General features: G+C 37.9%; 2 protein-coding genes across 4 annotated transcripts; one reads left to right on the forward strand and one right to left on the reverse strand.

The window, feature by feature from the left end:
* Nucleotides 1–913: 913 nt before the first annotated feature.
* Nucleotides 914–9,696, reverse strand: ssbp1 (single-stranded DNA binding protein 1). The gene is made up of 7 exons (XM_044186156.1): nucleotides 9,602–9,696; nucleotides 8,464–8,548; nucleotides 7,317–7,374; nucleotides 7,035–7,175; nucleotides 4,615–4,702; nucleotides 1,740–1,828; nucleotides 914–1,621 (listed from the first exon to the last, which is right to left on the reverse strand). The coding sequence occupies exons 2-7, from the start codon at nucleotides 8,485–8,487 to the stop codon at nucleotides 1,578–1,580; spliced, it is 444 nt and encodes a 147-aa protein (XP_044042091.1). The 5' UTR covers nucleotides 8,488–8,548; nucleotides 9,602–9,696; the 3' UTR covers nucleotides 914–1,577.
* A 2,585-nt stretch (nucleotides 9,697–12,281) lies between these two features.
* On the forward strand, nucleotides 12,282–21,592 carry LOC122870912 (peroxisomal succinyl-coenzyme A thioesterase-like). 3 transcript variants are annotated; one of them, XM_044185307.1, is made up of 11 exons: nucleotides 12,282–12,438; nucleotides 14,417–14,622; nucleotides 14,840–14,939; nucleotides 15,238–15,428; nucleotides 15,604–15,767; nucleotides 16,826–16,945; nucleotides 17,199–17,281; nucleotides 17,368–17,461; nucleotides 18,593–18,673; nucleotides 19,760–19,901; nucleotides 20,525–21,592. In XM_044185307.1, the coding sequence occupies exons 2-11, from the start codon at nucleotides 14,430–14,432 to the stop codon at nucleotides 20,647–20,649; spliced, it is 1,293 nt and encodes a 430-aa protein (XP_044041242.1). In that variant the 5' UTR covers nucleotides 12,282–12,438; nucleotides 14,417–14,429; the 3' UTR covers nucleotides 20,650–21,592. The 3 variants fall into 3 exon arrangements, with proteins under 3 accessions (XP_044041242.1, XP_044041241.1, XP_044041243.1); XM_044185306.1 differs by lacking the exon at nucleotides 12,282–12,438 and adding an exon at nucleotides 12,594–12,877; XM_044185308.1 differs by lacking the exon at nucleotides 12,282–12,438 and adding an exon at nucleotides 13,555–13,659.
* The last annotated feature ends 1,100 nt before the right edge of the window (nucleotides 21,593–22,692 follow it).

Consider the following 22,692-nt stretch of genomic DNA (forward strand, 5'->3'; position numbering starts at 1 on the left):
TTTCTTTTTACCCTCAAGTGTTTCAGAAATCTACACAATGCTCTCCAGCTGAACATTTGCATGAAGAGAAGTGCAAGAAAGACAGCTGACATTTGGCACCGAGATAAGTCAGACCACTGCATGACACTTCTGGTCTCTTCGTGGGATTTTTGGACAATGACAAAAATACTGAATATTGACAGCCTTTATCCTTTAACAAGCTCGAATCTCTCATGAATCTTAAGGTCAAAAAGCCCCCCGTCACATGACAAAGAGTTACCTTATCTCCCACATACATCCACTTCTGAAACTGAGTGGCAAGCTAAAACATGCAAAGTGCAGCACTTGAGATGTTAACAGTCAGGTGTGTTTCATTTATCAGTTTCCTTTACAGCAGCGGCCTCAGACCAGCCAAGCACACTGTTCCACATGTTCAGTAACGTCGCTTGAGATTATATTCACGAGAACGGCAGCTTTCTCCTTGCAGACGAGATGCTAAATTTAACGAAGCAACCACTCTTTTAGGTTTAGGAGGAGACCTTTTCAGTATTGGTATCAGAGTGCTGTTGGTCATAGTCAAGCTGTTTAAGTTAGGTGCAGCATGCTAAATGTCGAATGCCGACACTGTCCTGTAAAAATCATGCATCTCCTAAATGTCAACTTTTCATGAGCTAAAGAAAACAGCCCTGCGATGACACATTTTCCAGAAAATCCAGTGAGTTTTTAAACGGGTTATTTCCCTTAAGAGGTGGGAGAACATTTTCAACACTTAAGCCTCCAGTTTATCTAAAAATTAAAATAAATTTTTTTTTGGAGATACCTGGTTTTCATTGGACAGCTATGATGTGAAGTAAAGAGCTAATTTTGCTCAGATTTTGACACATTGCGTGAAAATGTAATGATTACTTTCAAATAAAAGGCAGGGGGAAAAAAATCATACTGGAAAAAGTTTAATATACAGGCTGAATTTAACAATAAATTCTTAACATATAGCGGGCATTGAGAAGTTGTCTCACAGGCCAAATCTGGCCGCCAGGCCGGCAGTTTGAGACCCCTGAATTACAGTCTTCTTCGCCCAGAAACTATTTCTGATTTATTGAGTTTAAAGAGAGGCTGTCTTAACTGACACAATGAAGAAAAACTATAATAACTTTCGTCTATGATCTTCAACACGAGTAAGAGTTGCTCTTAACAGAGCTGCAACTTCTACAACATCTTGTACTGACTCGTGAAACATTTTTCACTGTTTTCACCTCTTGCTTCCAACATGATTCTCAAACTTGAGTAGGCGAACAAAAAGGGCATAAACTGTATCTTTGTTATGTACAAGTAGCAGAATAAAAAAATCATAATGAGTAAGTGTATTTATACTACAAGTGGGCTCTTTCTGCTTCTCTTGATGCCTCAAGGTCTGCAGGAGGTGTCACAGTCAAACATGACCAGAGTGTCACAGCATATTCTGTCCCCCTTCTCTTCGGTAAGTCAGTTCCTTTACTTGATGGCGTTCAGGTCCTCAGTCTTATTTTTGTACAAACGAGAAAATACAAAAAGAAGTTGACTTGTTGTTGCTGTTGGGTGGAGACGAAGAGGAAAGCCCTTCAGGTTCTGTCTCGAACGTTGTCGCTGAGGAAGACGATGTTGTCTGGAAAGGAGAGAGGAGGAAACAAATCATTTTTATTATCTGACACGAGAAGAATCTCCCTAACAATGTCAAGTCAGTTGAATGTCTGTTGGAGGCTCGTGTGTGTTTGTTCTCTGACCTGCGATGATGGTGGTGGCCTGGCGTCTGACTTGGTTCTTGTCCACATACTCTCCGTAGTCCAGTTTCCCCTCCACTAGAATCCTGGACCTGAAAGAGGGAGAGACTCGGGGTCAGTCACGTGATTCACACAAAGATTTCAAAAGGTTTTGGGTTTTTTGTTAGCTGATTGGACTGTAATGTAATTCTGCTTTGCCCCATTTCCTCAGAATTTACATTTTCTGAAGGCAGTGCATCCAAATAAAGGGCCTCCAGCTTAAACTGGATTTCTACCTGGAGTGCAGAAATGTATGACCCTCCAGCCAGAAAGGACTCAAAATATATTTTATCACTAGAGACCAACATATCCGCTTGAACCTGACCATTTTAAGTCGACACTGATGCGTAGCCATGCCAACATACTGGTTTTGCCGAGGTTTTAAGAATGGAGCGGAGCAAAGTAAAAACAAACTACGATGTCGGGAAATATTGAGAAGACATGCGGTCTCAATAGCAGCGTCTATCTTGTTTATAGCGGTCGCCATTGTTGCTATTACTCCTCCTCGGTTCCAGCGCACAGCTTGACAATGGCGTCAGTCCCGCCTGTGGCGCTGATTGGGTAATCGTCAGTGCCCCCATGGCGCTCGCTGGATAATCGCTTGTTCAACCGAGAAACCGCTGTTTTATGTCATGATGCCAGACCAGAATCAGTCTACTCGGCGGAGTGTGTCTGGATCCAGGCAAACATCTTATGGCTTTATAAGGTTACAATGCAACAGCCATCCTAAAGCTTTATCATGATTAAAATAAAAAAATGGAGAGTTCCTTCAGGGTTCAAATGATACTCCACCATAAAATCTATCTTCTTAGTATCAAATCATAATCCCTGTAGGTTTGAAAAAAGGTGTAAAAAAATCTGTAAATAAAACTTGATGCTCAATGCACTTATTGTGAGCCACTTTGGACAAAGTGTCTACTAGATGCACCCGATACAAATTAAATCCACCAACCACGATATCAATACATATCATGATGTAGTAGTTTCTTGAAAATAAAAAATAAAATAATAATAATAATAAAACCTGACAAATAAAAAAGGTACATCATCACATTGATGTAAAAACCAGATAAAATCCAATTACACTTCCCACAATAGCAGAATACAACCAGGAATCCTACCGGGATGGACATCATGCGTCATATTCTGCCAAATTAATGTTTTGTAAAGTCATGCAAAGTGTTTCTAGATTCCTCACCGACAGAAAACAGCAGCTGTGTTCAGCTTAAATTAGACGTGAGTTTTGGAACCACACGAAGCATAATCATACAGATGGACAGCGGTGAGGTGGATTATGCTGCAGTGGAGTGGCTTGAGACGTTTTTATGGATATTTTTAGCCTTTATTTCTGTTATGAAATCTTTTCACCACAGGAATCCTCTGTAACTGAAATAAAAGTTGACCACGGCTGCTGTTCTTTATGAAGGGAAAAACTAGACTACAGCCACTTTTCAAGCCTATAGTGCTTTAAGATGCTGAAAATATAACATAAAGTATCACTTTCAGTGACTTAGAGCTGCAAAACGCCAACCACATAACCAAAACGCTCCTGGGAACATTTGTTGCATGTCATCTCCCTCTCAGCCCACACTTCCTGTCTGCCTCTCTACTGTATACCGGTGGTGGAAGAAGTATCACCAGCAAAATGTACTTAAAGTATCCAAAGTACTCACTGTGCAAAATGGCCCCTTTCAGAGTGATAAAGTATGGAGCCTTCAAGCCTGAAAGATGATCTATTTGTTTTTAATGTTATGCACACAAGATAATAATTAGTCCAAACAAGTTTTTATTGTGACTTCAGGGGCTCTCCTGTTAGTTTTGTTGAGGGGCAAGTTTATCAGTCTTATTAGGACACGATGACCTCACGTAAATCCCAGCACACAACTCCAACCTCGGTCTAATCTAACACCTGTGAGGGTCTGTGCGGGTTTTAAAGGTCCAGTGTGTAACATTTAGGAGGAGCTATTGGCAGAAACGGAATATAATATTCATGATTATGTTTTCATTAGTGTATACTCGCCTGAAAACAAGAATCGTTGTGTTTTCATCGTCTTAGAATAAGCCGTTTATATCTACAGAGGGAGCGGGTCCCCTTCCACGGAGGCCGCCATGTTTCTACAGTAGCCCAGAATGGACAAACCAAACACTGGCTCTAGATAGGGCCATTCACGTTTTTCACGAGTTTCATGGCCGCAGTAGTTTCTTCTACACGCTTGGAAGGGGAGGGTGAGGCGAGCAGTATTCAAATGGTTGCAAACTGCAGTTTCACCACTAGATGCCACTAAATCCTACGTACTGGACCTTTAATTTATAACAATGCATCATATTTAATAAGCTGATCATAGTTTTTATGTAAAAATCAAAGTAGTTAGTAACTATAGCTGTAAATGTAGTGAAGTAAAAAGGACAATATCTCCCACTGACATGTCATGTAGTTGAGGAGAAGTATAAAGTGCCATAAATTGAAGAGATGTCTGCCTTTTTTGAATATAACGGGATATATCGAACTCAGAATTCAAAAAAATACAGACTTCTCTACGGCCGATATCTCCAAAACTCTGCAACTCACACCAAAACAATCTAGATGGATAAACAGCACTATGGGTAAGAGGAAAAATATGTATTTTTGATTTTGGGGTGAACTGTCCCTTTAAGTAAAGTGCCTCAAAACTGTACTTAAGTACAGTACTTTAGTAAATGTACTTAATGACTTTCCACTGCTGCTGTACACATCAAAAAAAAGTTTTTTAAAAATTCAATAAATAAAAGAATAAACAAAATCAAACAAATGTGTTCAAGGTCTGGTCCTTGGCCCGTACAGGGGACAGGTGGGTCGTACCCTTTCTTGACGTATTGGTAGGCCACGTCTCTCAAACCGGGTTTGAACACCGACACACGATGCCACGTCGTCTTCTGACTGATGTCACCTGGAGTCACAAAACAGCAGCACATGAATCAGCCTCATTCACATAATGAACCTTTACAGCCTACAGGCCACTATAAATAACGTTTTAAATCAAAATGTGAGGAAAAAGAACATTGTAAAAACACAGATAATAAAAATATGAGTATGAATATGTAAATACAACTGTAAACCTCCTTTTCCAAGTAGATTTGGACCATCCATCCATCATGCCGTTTAAAGGTTACTGAATCATACGGCTGTCTGAAATGACTGTAGTGAGCTCAGCCCATTAGTTATATTTATACTTTTCAATGGTGAATGATGCATTAGGTGTGGAAATGAATACTTCAGGGACAGACACAGTATTCCTGTGCCTGTTTCGTGCTGTTTTAATTCACCTTCACACCTGTATATGGTCATTTAAAACCTTGAAATCCAACAACAACAATCTATCATGTGTTCACTTTCATCGAGACAGAAGTCGGGGTGTAACAACGACCTCTAGTGGCAAAATACAACACTTGCAACCGATGTGGTAACTAGGAGCAGATCGCGAGTACAATTTACAGCTAATGTCATAGTAATTATAATATCTTACCTTATCTAAGCATCAGCTGCATAACTAATTCATTCCTATTTAGCTCAATATATAAATAAGTCCATTAGCTGCCTTAAATTATTTACTTCATGTCAATCTAAACATGTTCACCACTAAAACAAACTTTACCCTACAACAAACTAATGCCAGTGTGACTTCTCATTTACAAATGAACCACTGTAGCGTTTTTATTTACTCGTTCAATGGGAACTAAGGATCATCAGTGTCATATGAAAACCACGCATCTCCAAACTTTTCAGGAGCTTAGAAAAACCCTGTTTCCAGCTTCGTGACAGAGCGTTTTTCAGATAATCTAAGAGGGTTTTAGTGGTTTATTTAGCTCAAGAAATTTCTCAACCAAATCACCAAATCTGGAAATGGATTTCATTGGACAGCGACATAAAATAAGCGTGTGTGTAAGCAACTAGCACCTTCACCAACACAGTTCCTGTTGAAACATCCTTTGACATTTCAGTGTCAAAGGACGTTTCAGCCACAACCCTGAAGTGCAAACAGACTGTTTTACGCCGCTGTTTTATTCAGCTCTCGTCCTTCAGCAAGCACATAATATGACAAGAGGAATAACAAGGCACTTTGACTTGCAGATTCAGTAACTCCAACCAGACAAATGTGGTGTGGGAAAAATATGTAATCGTGGGTAAATAAAAAATGTCTTATCTGTTTTGTATTTCATCTACTATTGCTGCCATGTGCGTTTTGTCTCTGTCCGATTACAGTTGAATTATATATTTTTTTTAAATAACGTATAACAGGCCCTACACGGTACGAATCCAGCACTTTATCATCTGTTAAGTAAGTGCAAGTCTGGATGTGGTAGACTATTACTCAACAGCTCTGAAGTGTCACGTCACTAAAATCTAACTCCCCGGGTTTTGGTGGAGAGTTTTATTGTCCTAAAATGTCCCACCCTGACAGCAACATCTAACAATCTGCCTAAACAACAATATTAATGTTTTTTTAATTAGTTAATCAAGATTCAAACACCCTCACTCCAACAACATCAGCCTGGTCTTCAATACGAAAGGTCAGTCTGGCCCCAAGTGGTTTCCTTGTTTTGAAATCAAATTCTAACACCGAAACCAAAATGATGGTATTTTGCCGTTACCGTCTTCCGACCACTCAAAGTGCTTTACACTACATGTCACATTCACGCCATTCACACACATTAATACACTGATGGCAGAGGCTATCAACTGCTCATCAGAAAGAAACTAATCATTCAAACACACACACACACACACACACACCGAAGGCACAGCCCTCAGGAGAAATTCGGGGTTCAGTATCTTGCCCACTTTGACATGCGGGGATCGAACCACCGACCTACCTCTAAGCCACAGCCTCCAAAATATCAGGAGGTTCTTGAGAAGATTGTAAAAATGTCAAACTGAGTAAATTTCAATGACTAAATTTGTCTTCTCAGGTCATCACATGACGGGTTTCTAACTGTGCCTTGAATAACATCCAGATGTGGATACTTTGACCGGAGATCTGTCACAATTGTGTTCACTTTCAAACACAAACTGAAACTTTGTTATTTCCTCAGGCTTATGATTAGTTACTGCATGCATAATAAATATGTGCGTCTGAGTCCTTTATGTTTGTTTGTAACGTGAATGTGGAACCATGACGAGCAGTTTAGCGTAAAGCACACAGAGTTTGCTTGTAATGAAATATGCTATATAAATGTGAGTGCCTTCATTAAAAGACTATCATTGATTGTCTGACATTGTACCTGTTGAGCTCATCTCTCCGTCTCCGGAGCGCCACATTTCATTGGTTGCTAACGAGAAGATGGTAACAGGGTTACGACCCTCCACTTGTCTCATCACCGGGTCCTGACCGACTCGGCCCAACAGCTGCACACGGTTTATCGCTGGATTAAAGACACAGAGATCCCCATTGTTAGATATTATACTCAGATTAATTTAATAGATAAAGAATGGGTAGGTATACTTAACGGGAGGAGCAAGGATGTACAGATCCTTCTCTTACAGTACACACAGAGTTTACTCACATCTTTCCAAGATGAGGCTGGTGTCTGTGCTCCTGTATCTCACCACCTGTCTGAAGATCTGCAGAGGGATGAGAGGTTGGCCAGAAAAATCAAACATTGACTTTGTAAAGCTGTAAGTATGCGGCGCTGGTGTGCATCTTCCTGCACACACTTGAATGTTTTTATCCCTTCCTTCTCATCAAATTATAAAAGACAATTATTGGCTTTTTCTTTGCAATGCAATAAATAACTTTGCTTTTTGCATTGCTAAAAGGTTGAGTGTCCAAGAATTTCAATGTATTCGAGATGTTTCAACACATTGTGTCGGAGCTTCTGTCAAATGAAGATCATCACGTGACGTCAGAAGCCTCGAACATCACTGCTGCTTCAGAAAGATTCGTTCAGTTTGACAGTTTTTAAAAGTTTTGCAGCTAAAGCACATTCGTGGGATGAGAAGAATAATCGAGAAATATGGCGATTTTAAGTTATACATTAGAAAGACATAACCATAAGTATGAGAACATTTCCTCTTGATACCAAGTAATAATGTAATAAAAACAATAAGCTCATTTAATGAATATCACATTGCGAATTAAATACATGAGCCCACAGTGACACTAGGCCAAAACTGCACAGATAAGGTACATTAATATTTCACGTAAGCAATAATATTTTATATTTAGGCTTTTTGGACAATGCATATATGAATTATTTTACTGTAATCTACATTTAATGCAGCACTTATTACAGATTTAATAAAAACGCACAGGCTTCTTGGACTTTTAACGCACACATGAGACTTAAAGCATGAAAGCGAAAGCGAGGTGTCGCGGTGCTTTCAGCCTTGGTCTTGAAGTGCTGCTATAAGTTTTGCAAAGTCACCAGATGTCACTGTGTTTGCTGCGTTTGAGGCCCTGAAGCTTCAAATCTTTTTTTCCGGCACAAATAGAAAGAAAGCCTTAAAGCTTCATAAAGCTTCATCCTCCCATCACTACAATTTATGGCTTAAAGTTGCTTCTGCATATATGATCAATACAAACATCAAGAAACTCACAGTCCATGCTAAGAGTGCTCAGGATTGTCTTTCTATAAGTGTAAATAGATAGGAAAAAATATATATATAGCCAGTATAATAAATAAGGTCTAGTAATAATCACGTCTTGCTCACCTGTGCTGAGGCACTTCTCAACATCTTCTCTGTGGGCGAAGCAGTGGGCAGACAGACGGCAGCTCGGGACTTTTTGGGGACGGATCTGAATAACGCAAAAATGCAGAAAATCACTGGAGTGTGTGGCATGTAAAAAATGTATATATGTATATATATATAAATGAGGGAACATCTTGTGGAGGACAGGTGTTCATCCCTCCAACAGAGCTCCACAAACTTGGCAAGGAGCACTGAAGCTGTTCTGGAGGCTCGTGGTGGCCCGACTGCATACTAAGACACTGAGTCTGTATATAATGAGGGTACTGTATGTACGTCATACAGTTGAATCAACACCTCTCTAAAACAGTTTCAACAAAAACTGAACATTACAACGTTCATAAAAGGTAGGATTTACCGCGGGACTGTTGTATGAGACTGCATTAATTTTAGCTAGGTGTACCTAATAAACTGGCAACTGAGTGTATAACAGTACAAAAGATATAATAGTATAAAGTCGAATGAAAGGCAATATCATCTGATCAGAAATACTTGTACACAAGACTACTAAGAATCTGAGCAGCCATTCAATTTCAAGTTTTTGGTACTTTGGTTCACCAAATCTTATAGAAAGAGCCTCCCAAAAACATCCCTGTTATTTTATTTTAAATGACCCCAGATCAATATTTTATATCAATTGAGGTCTGTGATGGTTAGTAAACAGTGTAAACAAGTAAGTGAGTGCTGTCAGGTGAGTAATTTGATGTGTTATGTCATAATTACCACAAGATGAGTTGTGTGTTAACAGACAGGCAAAGCAGCAACAAAATTAACAGATTTTAAAATGGAGTTTGGTGAGATTAAGGTTTTTACAGGGAAGTCTGCTCATGTTTCTGGGGTCTGCAGTCAGACAAGCTGAAGAATCAAACATGCGAACATGAACTCAAAGTCAGAGCACTGCTTTCTCACAGCAGCAATGAGGCGTCTGGAGTCTCCCGCCGGAGGATGCAGACATGAAATAAATCTTCTAAATTAACGTTTTTCTCAACATGTTTTGGTTTAGAGGTTACAGCAGCGGAAACAGCAGCGGGGCGGCAGTGTGTTGGTAGAAAACGGTGTCAATGTGTACTAAAAGGACAGAAAAAGCTTGATGTAAACTCACCAGGTGCGAGACTTCAGAACAGACTTCAGGCTGCTTCGGTAACCTCACGCTGTTTCCGGTCCGTCTCCAACACAGGGCCGACAATCTACCGGAAGTCGTTAAAGTTCCGCTTCGCAACTTAAAATGTCATATTTACGGTTTTGAACTTTTAAAAAAAGTTAATATTATACTATTATATAATACTAAATATTCTATATGACATTTATAAGTTTTACTTAAAATTATATGTCAATTTTTATTTATAGAAAGTTGAACACTTAACTAACGCTGTTCCACAAATCACCACCGGGCGGCGATGTTGTTCCACACCATTATCAGATTGTGGAAAAAGTTTACAGCAGGTCAAACTATATAATATTTGGAATAGGATAAAGAGGAACATAGACTTTTAGTGTGAAAGCATATTTTAAAGAAGCAGTTAAGAGTAGGGGGTTTTTCTTTAAAAAAAAAAACTTTATTGAACAAGACATGTAACAAGTTCACCCAGGGAGACAAACTTTCTTATTCTTGGAATCATTTGCTGAGTGTTTTCTGAGAAAAACATAAATGAGCACATAGCTTACACATTTCTTCTACTTGGAAAATATATAGCCAGTGTGAATATGTAGAAATATCGTTTTTAAAGATAATACATAACAAATACAGACATTAATGTAATACTCGATGTAATATCATAGCTATTTAATATAAATAATGTAAAATAATTTTTAGTAAAAGTTTACCCGAGTTTGGTATCACTTTATTTGGATAGTCCGCCTACAGATAGTTTATAGAGTATATGTAACATTTCATCTGTTTCGCTGTAGAATTATCAATATGTGCCAATTCATGAACATACCCTACCCATGTTCTTTGTGCCTAAACCTTACCAAACCTTAACCACAGTGGTGTAATATCAGAAAACGTTTTTATTTGTAAAACAGTTGAATCTCAACTAATAAGCTGTAGAAATGTTACTCTATAAACTATCTCCTTGTTTTTAACATGATTATGGTGCCATATTCAGATAGTTCTTCCTTTTATGCATGTAACATTTTCAAATTCCAACCAGTTATACAAAGATTTAGGCTATTTAGGCATCTTTGTCCATCTAATTGCCTTCAAAACAAAAGAAAATGTCCTTATCCTGTAGCTGGATCATTTGCAGTTTTCCTCCTTATGAAATGCGTCAACATGCATCAAAAGTGTCAACATGCTGGAGGAAGGACGTCTGGGACAGTGTGTAGAAAGAGTTTAAAGTCCACCAGAGAGGTCACGTGTATTTGCACATTTCTCATTTGTCATTTTTAAAGTGTGTCTGCGTCTGTTTACAATAACCAACAGGCCTCTGCATGTGAGCACAATGATTAAGATTTACAAATCAAACCTGTACATGGTGTTATAAAGCTGAATATTGCTACCTCAAGTACACATAGTTTTAGTCTTAAACTACACAGATTTGTTACGCATTGAGCCAATTGATGTGTATATATATATATATATATATATATATGTATATATCTCACAGGCTGATTCTGCTTTTTTTAGACTCAATGGTTAAAATTTTGACTACTTTTGAGCAAACCAAAAAATAAGTAAATTAAGGATTCAGTATTTCCCACCAGGATGTCATTCCTGGCGTTGTGGAGAAGCTTTGAAAAGTAATTTAGACCATTGTTCCTAAATTCAACTAGAAATATGAATGCAGGAAATATAATGATATACTGTAGTTGACTAAATAAAGAAAGTAGTACATCTAAACACCTGGCTGAGGCCCTGCTTGCATGATGTAACTATACAGGACCATGTAGAATTATACTTTATTCATTCTTTTAATTCACAGAAGTCTTCTTCCAGTTTTCTAAATACATTTAAACGTAACGTACTCAGATCTTTGACTTAAGTAAAAGTAGTAATACACAGTGTAGAAAGGTGTCACAAGTCCTGCATTCAAAATCTTACTCAAGTAAAAGTACAAAAGTATTATCATCAAAATATAGTTAAAGCAGCAAAAGCAAAATGGAAACACTCAAGTGAAGTACAAGTACCTCAAAATTGTACTTAAGGACAGTACTTGAGTAAATGTACTTAGTTACATTACACCACTTATATAATATAAAATATAGCTAATATAACTGAGCCTGGTCGGTTTATAGGCTTTATTTTACACAAACAACTGGAATGTAACTAAGTACATTTACTCAAGTACTGTATTTGTACAAATTTGAGCTATTTGTTCTTTAATTGAGTATTTTCTTTTCATGCCACTTTATATTTCTGCTCCACTACAGTTCAGAGGAAAATATTGTACTTTTTACTCCACCACAATTATTTGACAGCTTTAGTTACTAGTTACTTTACAAATTAAGATTAGTTGATTAATCGATTGACAGAAAATTTAACTATTTTGATAACCGATTATAGATTTGCTGCTTTTCCTTTTAATGATTTTAATTTACTTTTTTTAACTAATTTTGAGGTTTGGACTATCGGTTAGACAAAACAATCATTGTGAAGGTGTCACGTTGGGCTTGTTGTGGAAATTGTCTGCAAAAACTCAGCTCTCATGAAATAATACACAAAACTCTGACGGGTTGAAGATTAAATATACAATATAGGTATGTATGTATTGATTGTTACTTTACTTTCACAGGTAACTTCCTCCACCAGGGTTCAAAGGTACGACTAACGGGCTTTATTTATGCCGCTGCTGTTTCCTGCGGTCCGCAAACACATCAGTGTTGCTTAACATCAATGCACTGTGTACGTGACACCCAAACTGCAAGTAACCGCTAGCTTCTACAAACCGACTTGGTTCTACTTCATGTTTCGAGTTTATGAATCTTATCGTTTAAGAGGTTTGTTTTGAGCGTTTCTTCGTTTGTTTTTTTTATACCTTCATCTCTGAAAACAAAAACAAAAAAGTAGAAAGTAGAAAGAGGATAATTATCGTTCACATATCGGACTTGAACGCCGCGAGCGACCCCATAAGTCAACAGTGCGCATGTCTATTTCTGATTTTGATTAACTGTCATGTTTAATCATTTTGTAGTTCTGTATAAACCGCCGTGTGGAGCTAACCGGGGCCAAGCTAACTCTGGCTAAGCTAGCAAGCGCTAACGGTTAAAATGTCCTCGTCAGGTTAAAATCATAGACTGTATAAATGCTAAAGCTGAAGTAAAGTTTGGGTTAAAAGTTTGTAACTGCGTGTCTTCGCCTGCCACCAGAGATGATCAGTTGTTTTAACTTTACGCGAGGTACACTGTGGTCAGTGTACCTCAATACACGACAACTCAGGTAGGCACTTTGACAGAAAACTCCACAAACAAGCTAAAGTGATGGCAGCTAACTGTGGTGAAAGTATTAATATAATCTACTTAAATTAAAGTAGCAATACCACCCTTTAAAAGCACTCTATTACAAGTCTGCATTCAACATTTGACCTAAGGAAACAAAATATAAAGTATCAAAATTAAAAGTACTCATTGTGCATAATGGCCCATGTGAGTGTTATAACATTATTGTTTTATTAATATAGATGTTTTAACACTTAAATGCTACTTTAATGCAAGGTGAAGCTAATTTGAACTGCATTATATAAACGTATAGGGGTAGTTTAATCTGTAATAATGCATTACATTGTTATTAACTATGAAATACATGTAGTGGAGTCATATTTCCCTCTGAAATGTATTGGAGCAGAAGTAGCATAAAATGGAAATACCCAAACAAAATACAAGTACCTCAAAATTGTACTTAAGTACAGTACTTGACTTGACAGTACTCTTGAGCTCATAAAAGCCGTCAGTGTGTAGTTTAGCTATTTCTAGTCAGTGGTGGAAAAAGTACTCTGACACTTTAAAGTACTAATACAACAATGTAAAAATACTCGAATACTAGTAAAAGCCCTGCACTCAAAAAGTACAGAAGTATTATCAGCAAAATATACTTTAAAAAAGTAACAGCACTCATTCAGCAGAACATTTCAGACTGAAATATCTCAACAAATATTGGATGGATTGCCATAAGATTTGGTGAAGACATTCATGGCGCCGAGAGGATGAATCTGATTGACTTTGGTGAGCCTGTGAATTTAGGGCCACCAGCAGGTTGACATTTGTGTCTTTCAGCTAAATGTCTTGACAACTATTGGATGGACTGCAACGAAACTTAGCACAGATATCAGAGGATGAATCCGACTGACTTTGGTGATCCCCTGGCGTTTCCTCTAGTGCCACCATGAGCTTGACATTTGTGGTTTTGAGTGAAATGTCTCAACAATTACTGGATGGACTGCCACGAAATATGGTTCAAACATTCATGTCCCTCTCAGGATGAATTGAAATCACTTTAGTGAGGACTTTTCATCTAGTGCCATCATCAGTCAAAATTTAAATTTGCCCAACACTTAACACTTAAACACTTAAATACCTGCAAAACTAATGACATCTGTACTTGTTTGTTTGGCGGTAATTAGCAAATGTTAGCATGCTAACACGCTAAACTAAGATGATGAACATGGTAAACATGCTGCTTAACATCAGCATGTTGCCACTGTTATTGCAAACATGATAGCATTAGCATTTAGCTCAAAGTAACGTGTGTGATCCACTAGCAAGACTGTAGACTCTTAGTCCTGTTAACATATTTGAACCATGTTATCCTTGAAATTAATCATTTGTCACCTTCCAGTCCAAGCAGATATAGTAAACAATTATTCAGTTACAAAATAACTAAAATCCATCACTGATGCAGCCTGTGAAAATTGAAAACTGCTTCCTTGTTACTGACTTGATAAACTGTAACCCATGCACATGTGTTTGCATTTCTCCGCAGACGATTATCGACCATGGCCCAGACTGTCCGTCCGATTCTCTCTGTCCTCCCCGTTCGGGCTCTGGTCGATGAGAAGTTCAAGGTGGTGGTGGAGAATCTGCCTCCAGCATCTCCGGTAACACTTCACTCCCTCCACCAATCTGAGGACAAGGACTTCTGGGAGGCCTACGGACACTACATGAGTGATCACAGAGGAACAGTGTCTGGTGGGTTCTCTTCCTTTTTGTCACGTCCTCCTCAAACAGATCTTTAATTTAAAAAGTGTGTCGATGCCTGAAATCTGCCATGTGCAGTGAGGACAAGTGGCCTCATATGCTAAACACAAAAAGACCACAGATGTTTGCTGTCCGTCCTTGACGTTACAGCTGATTTGCTTGTTGGATATTTTGTTTTCTTGTTGTTGACATTTCAAAGCTTTTGTAGTTGCAGAGGATTTGAGTTTTGGGGGCACGTACACAGGAAAAGAACCCATGGGTTTGTTGTGGAGTATGCGCCCTGTCCCAGGAAGCCGCAAAGGCCTCAGGTATACCGTTAAGTGCAGACTAAGGCTGAGCAATATCACCTGAAATCAATATCATAATAAATTATTATTATCTTATTTACCTCTGTAATAATTAATGAAACAATGTCTTATTAGATACACCTGTGCACTAGATCCTCTGCCCTCGCAGTGGATCTCTGATTAATTCTTTGTCCTAAACAACAAACAGAAAATCACAGATAACATTTTGTTTGCACATTTTGTCAAAAATGTCAGAAAATCACAGAAATGGAGGCATTCCTGGTGAGAGATTGTCTCTGCCCTTTTCTCTACCTGTCAGGTTGAGAAAGATGGACGTCTGCAGCCCCGTGCTGGTCAACGTCTCTGTGTACAGTGGACATATAGCTGAGGGCTTCAGGGAGCAGGCTCCTCTGGCCTCGGCGCTCACAGAGAGATGGTACATGGCTCCAGGGGTCCAGAGGATCGATATCAGAGAGAAAAGAGTGCGAGGGACCCTGTTTATACCTCCAGGTACACCTGCTTCACCTGAAAAACATATTTCCTCCTCTTATATATCTTTTGTTGATCTGCAAAGACACTGGGGTATCCCCTTACCCCTTTTTTGTTTGATTTTGGCATGATTAATGATTGGTATCTGGTAAATCTGTTTTCTCAGACCATGTTCACAATCTGAATCTTGCCTCAGGTCCAGGACCCTTCCCTGGGCTGATGGATATGTGGGGAGGCGGTGGAGGGCTGTTGGAGTATCGTTCGGCCTTGCTGGCGTCCCATGGTTATGCCTCTCTCGCACTGGAGTATTTCAGCCCCGGTGAGCTGAGGTCATCAGATGTAGAGTTAAACTTTTTTGAGGTTTGTGATATTTTATTACCTCCAGAGTTTCTACATTCTGTGTGAAGGGTTCAGGTGTTTTATTGTTCTTTTATAATACTGTCTGTGGGCACAGACTCTTTTACTATATTTACTTTTTCTTTACAGCTTTACGTTGTTTGCTGAGTTGCTACTCTATGTCTTCTGTTGACTCAGCTGCCCTACATTCCTCCAATGTTTAGTTTTCACCAAGTTTAAATTGATGTAGAGCTGAAACAATTAGTCAGCCCACAGAAAATTAATCAGCAACTATTTTGATAATCTATTAATTGTTTAAGTCATCTATCAAGCACAAAAAACATTATTTCCAGCGTCTCACTTGTGAGGATTTGCTGTATTTCTTTATTTTATGTGATAGTCAACAGAATATCTTTGGGCTAAACTGACCTTTGCTAATTTCCTGGCTATGTTTTCGAGTTCCCGAACCAGATCCAAGGTTTTCTGCCCAAAATTCTTCAAAACAAGACGGTGTACTCCCTCATTCGTCCGTCAGTTTCAGGTGAAACTAGGCAGGGTAAAAATGACTACGACTGAAACCTTTTCTATGATGGAACACTCCTGGATGAATGAGGAACTACACCGCCAAAGTATATTAACTTGTGTTACCCTTGCATATGTGGTCAATTTATTCAAATAATGCCTATTTGGAAATTTTATTTATAATCGACTGCTTCTCATTGTCAATTAGGTTATTTTGTCTTCCGAAAAAGTCTGTTAGTGGACCTTTAAATTGAGATTATTTTGTTACAGTGCAGTAAGGTACAGTTGTGTTGAAGCGTTATTACCAAAGCCGAGTTGAGCTGGTGATGTCAGCAAGAACACTGCTGTCCCATTTGCAAATGATCGTACTGCGCCGCCGCCACCCAACACCCCCCCCGTCCTCGGACTTGGCGTACTCTGTACTGAGAAAGGCCTATGGTAAATTTTTAAATAGCTGGTACAACTCAGTCCATGCCTTACAAAGACTGATATTTTGGTCTTTTGCACAATTCTTTTCTAACCTTTTTTTGCTTAATTTTCTCTTATCTACTTCTGCGCAGACAGCATTCAGTATTGTCAAGGACCATCCTCAAGTGATCCCGGATAAAGTTGGAATTTTTGGTCTTTCCCTGGGCTCGATCGTGACCATCTATTTGGCAGCTGAGAGCACCATTATCAAGGCAAGTAACAAATGCTGAATATCTAGGTGTTGCTTTTTCTTTAGCCTTGATTACGTGACTGTTAACCACGTGCCACGGAGGGCGGAGGGTTGGCAGGTCGGAGATCTCCCTTCCTTTCAACCAGAGAAGGAACTAATCAGTGAAATCCCTTGATGTACTTTCTTGTTGGATTAAAAACCTGCAGAAATGTGTGGCCTGATAGCACATAGTGGAGAACCAGATGGAGATCCAGTGTCTTTGTGTTGTGTTCCAGCCTTGTTGTTGTGTTTGTGTCAGCGGCAACCACTGTTTTCCACCTGGGGAGACCCTCAGAGGAATCCATCAAGTGTTGCTTGAGTAGGTAATCTGTCCTGTCAGTAACATAAATACAGTACTAAAAGTTTCGCAGTTGAAGTGATGTGAACAATTACTTGTGATGGCAGGAATTTTCACAAGGTACGTGTGGATGAGAACAACCATCATATATGGCGAGATATGGGTCTAGCACTTATCAGCGACCCCTCAAAGAAAGTGGACGTAAGTACTTGTTGCACTAATAACACACACAGATAATATAATAAAATAATAAAGCTTTATTTATAGAACGCTTATCAAAACAAAGTACAAAGTGCTTCACAACAAGAGAAATAAAATACCACAGTGAATGATGAAATATAAAGAAATAAAATACACAAAAACAATAAAATAAACAGCCACTTCAGGTAAAATCAGGATCTGCTTTCAGATAAAAATGTGTTTTGAGAAGAGACTTAAATGAAGACACTGACTCAGACAACCTAATTTCTTTGGGCAAGTTGTTCCAGAGCCTCGGGGCCCTGATGGCAAAAGCTCTGTCCCCCTTAGTTTTCATCCTGGACTCAGGAACAGACAGGAGACCCCTGCCCGAAGATCTCAAACTACGTGAAGGTTCCTAAGGGATTAAAAGGTCTAAAATATAGTCTGGAGCCAGGCCATGGAGAGCTTTAAAAGTAATCAACAAGATCTTAAAATCAATCCTAAAACAAACAGGGAGCCAATGTAAAGAGGCTAAAACAGGTGTGATGTGGTCGTACAGTTGAACTACATGTTTTTGCAGGTATAAGCAGGTACTCTGGTACTCTTCAAGCAGTCTGTTCTTCAGCAGGTTTATTTCTAATATTGTTTGAGTTGTTGAGCTGTGTTTTTCAGCTCTTTTATCATCAGTGTGCTAACAGATACTCAGTGGCTTGTTTTAATTACTGTACGCAGCACACATCTTATCTTTATTTTGGATCTGTATTTATTTTAGTGTATATTAGCAGAAAGAAAACAGAAGCATTCCCTTTCCTGCTTCACAGACTTCGGATGAGAAGTGACACAAACAAGAACAAATCTACAGCCATGCTAGCAGCTCTGTGAGGCTGTACTTAGGCACAGCAGTGCTTTGAGCTAAGTGCTAACGTTTAGCAGGTATAATGATTACCATGTTCATCATCTTTGTTTAATGCATTAGCATGCAAACATATGCTAATTAGCACAAAACACAAAGAACAGCTGAGGCTGATGGGAATGTCAGTTTGCTAGTGGATTGTGCGATTAAAATATGATGTGCCTTAAAAAAACAACTCATATTGGTTTAATCTAACAAACACATATTAAAGTTGTTCCTTGTGGTTAATTCTCTTCGAGGTGGGGAAAATAAACTGTCCAGTGTTGTTGGTCAACGGCCTCGATGATCAGAACTGGCCCACAGTGGAGTCTTCTGAGGATGTGAGTACACACGCACACCTGACAATGAAGGGCTACTGAAGACGTAAGAGCAGTTTGTAATCCTAAACTGGAGGCAAAACTTAATTATTTTATCTGTAAAATGTTGGAAAACAGTGATAAACGCTCACTGTAATTTCCCAGAGCTCGAGGTGATGTATGCAAATGTTTTGTTTTGTCGAACCAACAGTTCAAAACCTTCTATTTACAATCATATATGACAAAGAAAAGCAGCAAATACTCACATTTGAGACACTGGAACCAATGAATATTTTTTGCTTGAAAAATGGCATTTAATAGATTCATTATCAAAATAGATGCAGATACATTTTTTGTTGATGGACTAATCGATAAACAATCGTCAAATTGTTTCAGCTCTACTACGCTGTCTTTAATGCAGTTTTGTAATATTGTTATTATTGTTTGGTTTAGATTTACTTTTTGGTGTCTCACAGTTACAGGTGTATTCAAATTTTATTTCTGATTTTATTTCATTAAATTGAACGCTTTTTTAGCATGTATAAGTATTCAAATCTTTATTTTTATTGATTAGTCAGTCAACAACTATCACAACAGCTTTGATTACATTTTCAAGCATTCTCTGGTTCCAGCTTTTCAATTGTGAGAATTTGCTGCTTTTCTTTGTTAAATGTAGTAAACCGAATATTTTGGGGGTTTGAACTGTTGGTTTTAAATAAGCAATTTGAAGACGGCACCTTGGGGCCTTGGAAATTGTGATTGCATTTTTAACTATTTTCTGACATTTTATAGACCAAGCGACTAATCGATTAATTGACAAAATAATCGGCAGAGTAATGTAATCAATAGTTGCAGCCCTTAACAACATTGCTTTCCACTTCATGATCCAGCTAACTGTGAATTTGCAGTTTTTGCAGATTTTGAACGTGTGGAACTGTTGCGTTGACAACAGGTCGAAATAACTCTTCAGAGAAATTAAAAATAACGTCTCAGATCTAATAACTCAGTTACCCGTGTACAAAAAAATAGGGCGTCTGGTTTCACGTGTCCACCTACCACCATAGACATAAATTCAGTTTCTGCCATTTTGATTTGACCTTTGACCCTCAGATCGCCCAGATGATGCGTGCTGCAGGGAAGGAGCACCTGCTGACCAGAGTGCAATACCCCGGCACTGGACATCTGATTGAGCCGCCCTACTCACCTCACTTCAGGGCTACGAAGTTTGCAATGGATAGCACAAAAGAGAAAGGTGAGTTGAAGTCCTGCATTCAAAAGTATTGGTGTCAATATATACTTAAAGTACCAAAAGTAAACATACTCATTATGCAAAATAGTCCATTTCAGAATAATGTTTTATATTATTGGATTATAATCACTGATAGATTTATGTATGTATTACTTTAATGTTGCAGCTGGTAAAGGTGGGGCTAATTGTATATATAAGTGTAGCTTAATCTATGATAATGTATTTTATTAATATCTATAATATTTTGTATTAATGATCTGTATCTGTAAAGTAAGTAGTAACTAAATGTATCAAATAAATGGAGTGCAGTAAAAAGTACAATATTTCCCTCTGAAATGTAGTTAAGAAGAAGTAGAAAGTAACATAAAATGAAAATACTCAAGTAAAGTACAAGTACCTCAAACAATGCTTGCCCCAGTCACAAATTATGGCTTAAATTAATACTGTTTTTGATGTTGACTGAAAGTTAAATGACTAAGCAGTTTAAAATTCCCTCCCTAGTGTCAACATCAAGGTATCCATTAAAATCCTCAAGCTGCATTAATTTTAGGTTTTGATACTTTACAGTATGTACAGACTCCCTGTGTAGCAGAATATTCTCTGAAATACAACATTGTGTGTTTCAGTGATATTGCTGTGGGGAGGACAAACCAAACCCCATGCAGACGCTCAGGAAGACTCCTGGAGGAAGATCTTAGCTTTTCTACAGCAGCATCTGTACTACAGCACCACTCCTAAAGCCAAGATGTGAATGATTACATAAGCCCACGAATCACTGAGGTCATTTTTACTACCTTAAAGAGACACCAAAATCAAAACATTTCAACAGTGTCACAACACCAAGACAATCTAGATGGATAAATAGCACTACAGGTAAGTAGGTTGGTTTTGAGGTGAACTGTGCCTTTAACACTACCACATGGTATTGGGTCCTAGCTATATTGACCGTGTGCCTTTTTTCTCATGATTTGAAGTGCACAAAATATGTTATTCTTTTGAATGATCAGTTTATGTTGTTTGTTTTGTCCGAATTATGCCTCTATTTTAATTATTTAGTGTCCAAAAAGCCATTATCTGCAAACTTCAACCTTTGAGATGTATTTACATGTGACAGTAATTTTAATGCAAGTTGTGGATGTCTGAAGACCACATCAGAAAGTCATTTTTATTATACCAGATATTATGAAATATTATTAGATTTGGTTTTAAACACGTTGACTTTGTTAAATCAGGGTTTTTTCACTGATTTAAATGAATAAGTCAAGTTTTCTACACATTTCAGTCCACTTTTATTTCAGGTAAATACCCTTTTTTCTTATTTTTTTTAAGGCACTACCTGATGACAGTAACCTGATATTCAGACTGAATAGACATTATTGCCGCTTGCTCATTCAGTCTGACATCTTGTTAGACGTTTTTGGAGGGACAAGAATTTAATATTGTCCTAACTAATATTAACTAGTGATTAATATTAACTAGTGATTAATAATAATAATAAGTGATGTCATTTTCAGGTGATAATGTGTTAACTACTAACTTAAGTGTCCTGATACAAGAAAATAATAGATGAGGCAGAGATTTCCATGATGTGCCTGAGAATTCTACTGAATCAATAATTTGTCTTTATTACGAAACTTTAAAACATCACATTACACATAATTTTTTTATTAAAAATAATACCAAATACAAAAAAACAGTAATTTATTGAAAGCTATCGTGAATGTCTGGTCAGATTTTTAATCTTGTTTCTTTCATCGTTTTCTTTTCGTATTCTTTCGTCAGATAGTTTGTGATTTAAATCAAAATTGGGGTAATTTTAGACTGTGTATATTATATTTATGTAAAGCTTTTGTACAATTGCTTGTGTTTATAGACATTTTACATTCAGAAGTTTGGTTTCTATGAAAAAAGGGTTTTGTAGAAAAACATTCATATTCCCCAAAGTAAGGTATCGTAAAAGTATTGTTTTGGTATTGCCATAAAATTCAGGTATTTTATCATAAATAGAAAAACTGTCAACCTATACCCATCCCTACTGAAGACAAGTCATTAAAGCAGTCCAAAAGATTGACTGCTAACATTTGCAAGCTAACCAATTTGCAAGCTAATGGCAGCTAACTTGGTAGCCACCATTATTAGTCCTGCTCTCACCCTGAGTCAGCTTTTTTTCTCATGTTTCTAATATTTTCTTACAAAAACTGACATTTAATTAAAGATTCAGTTATAATTTTAGGATGAATAGGTGGAGCAATATAGATTGTAACGGTAGCTAATAGCTTTGTAGGGTTAATATAGCTAGCTAACAGCTAAGTTAGCCAGACAGCAAACTCCCCTCTCTTAGAAAAGAATGAGGTCATAAACACAATTTGTTTTTATTTTTGTGATTAAGTGAAATATCAGCAGTGATTCAGTACAGTTACTAACTGTGACATAATGTTTTAGATGTCCTAACTTTGATGTTTGATGCCACGTTAGCCCCCTGCTAGCAACACAGACCTGCAAGTTGTACACCAGATCTAGCTTAGTTGAATTACTCCCAAAAGTTGAGATGTGGGCATTGGCATCCCAGGAGGGGACCCCGGTTTAATATTTAAAAAAACGTTTTTAAGCTAGTCACAGTAGAGAATAATACCATTACAGAAACTAACTGGATACACGGTAGTCATACCCGCCATATTTGTGGTATATTGAGTCTTTGTTAAATATACAGTACACAAAAATCTGGAAAGTGAGACAAGTGGCTTTCATCTGCGTTACTGTTAATCACAATATTAACTGTACAAATCTGTCAGCA

The sequence above is a fragment of the Siniperca chuatsi genome, linkage group LG23, assembly GCF_020085105.1.
Source record: "Siniperca chuatsi isolate FFG_IHB_CAS linkage group LG23, ASM2008510v1, whole genome shotgun sequence".
Lineage (NCBI taxonomy): Eukaryota > Metazoa > Chordata > Actinopteri > Centrarchiformes > Sinipercidae > Siniperca > Siniperca chuatsi.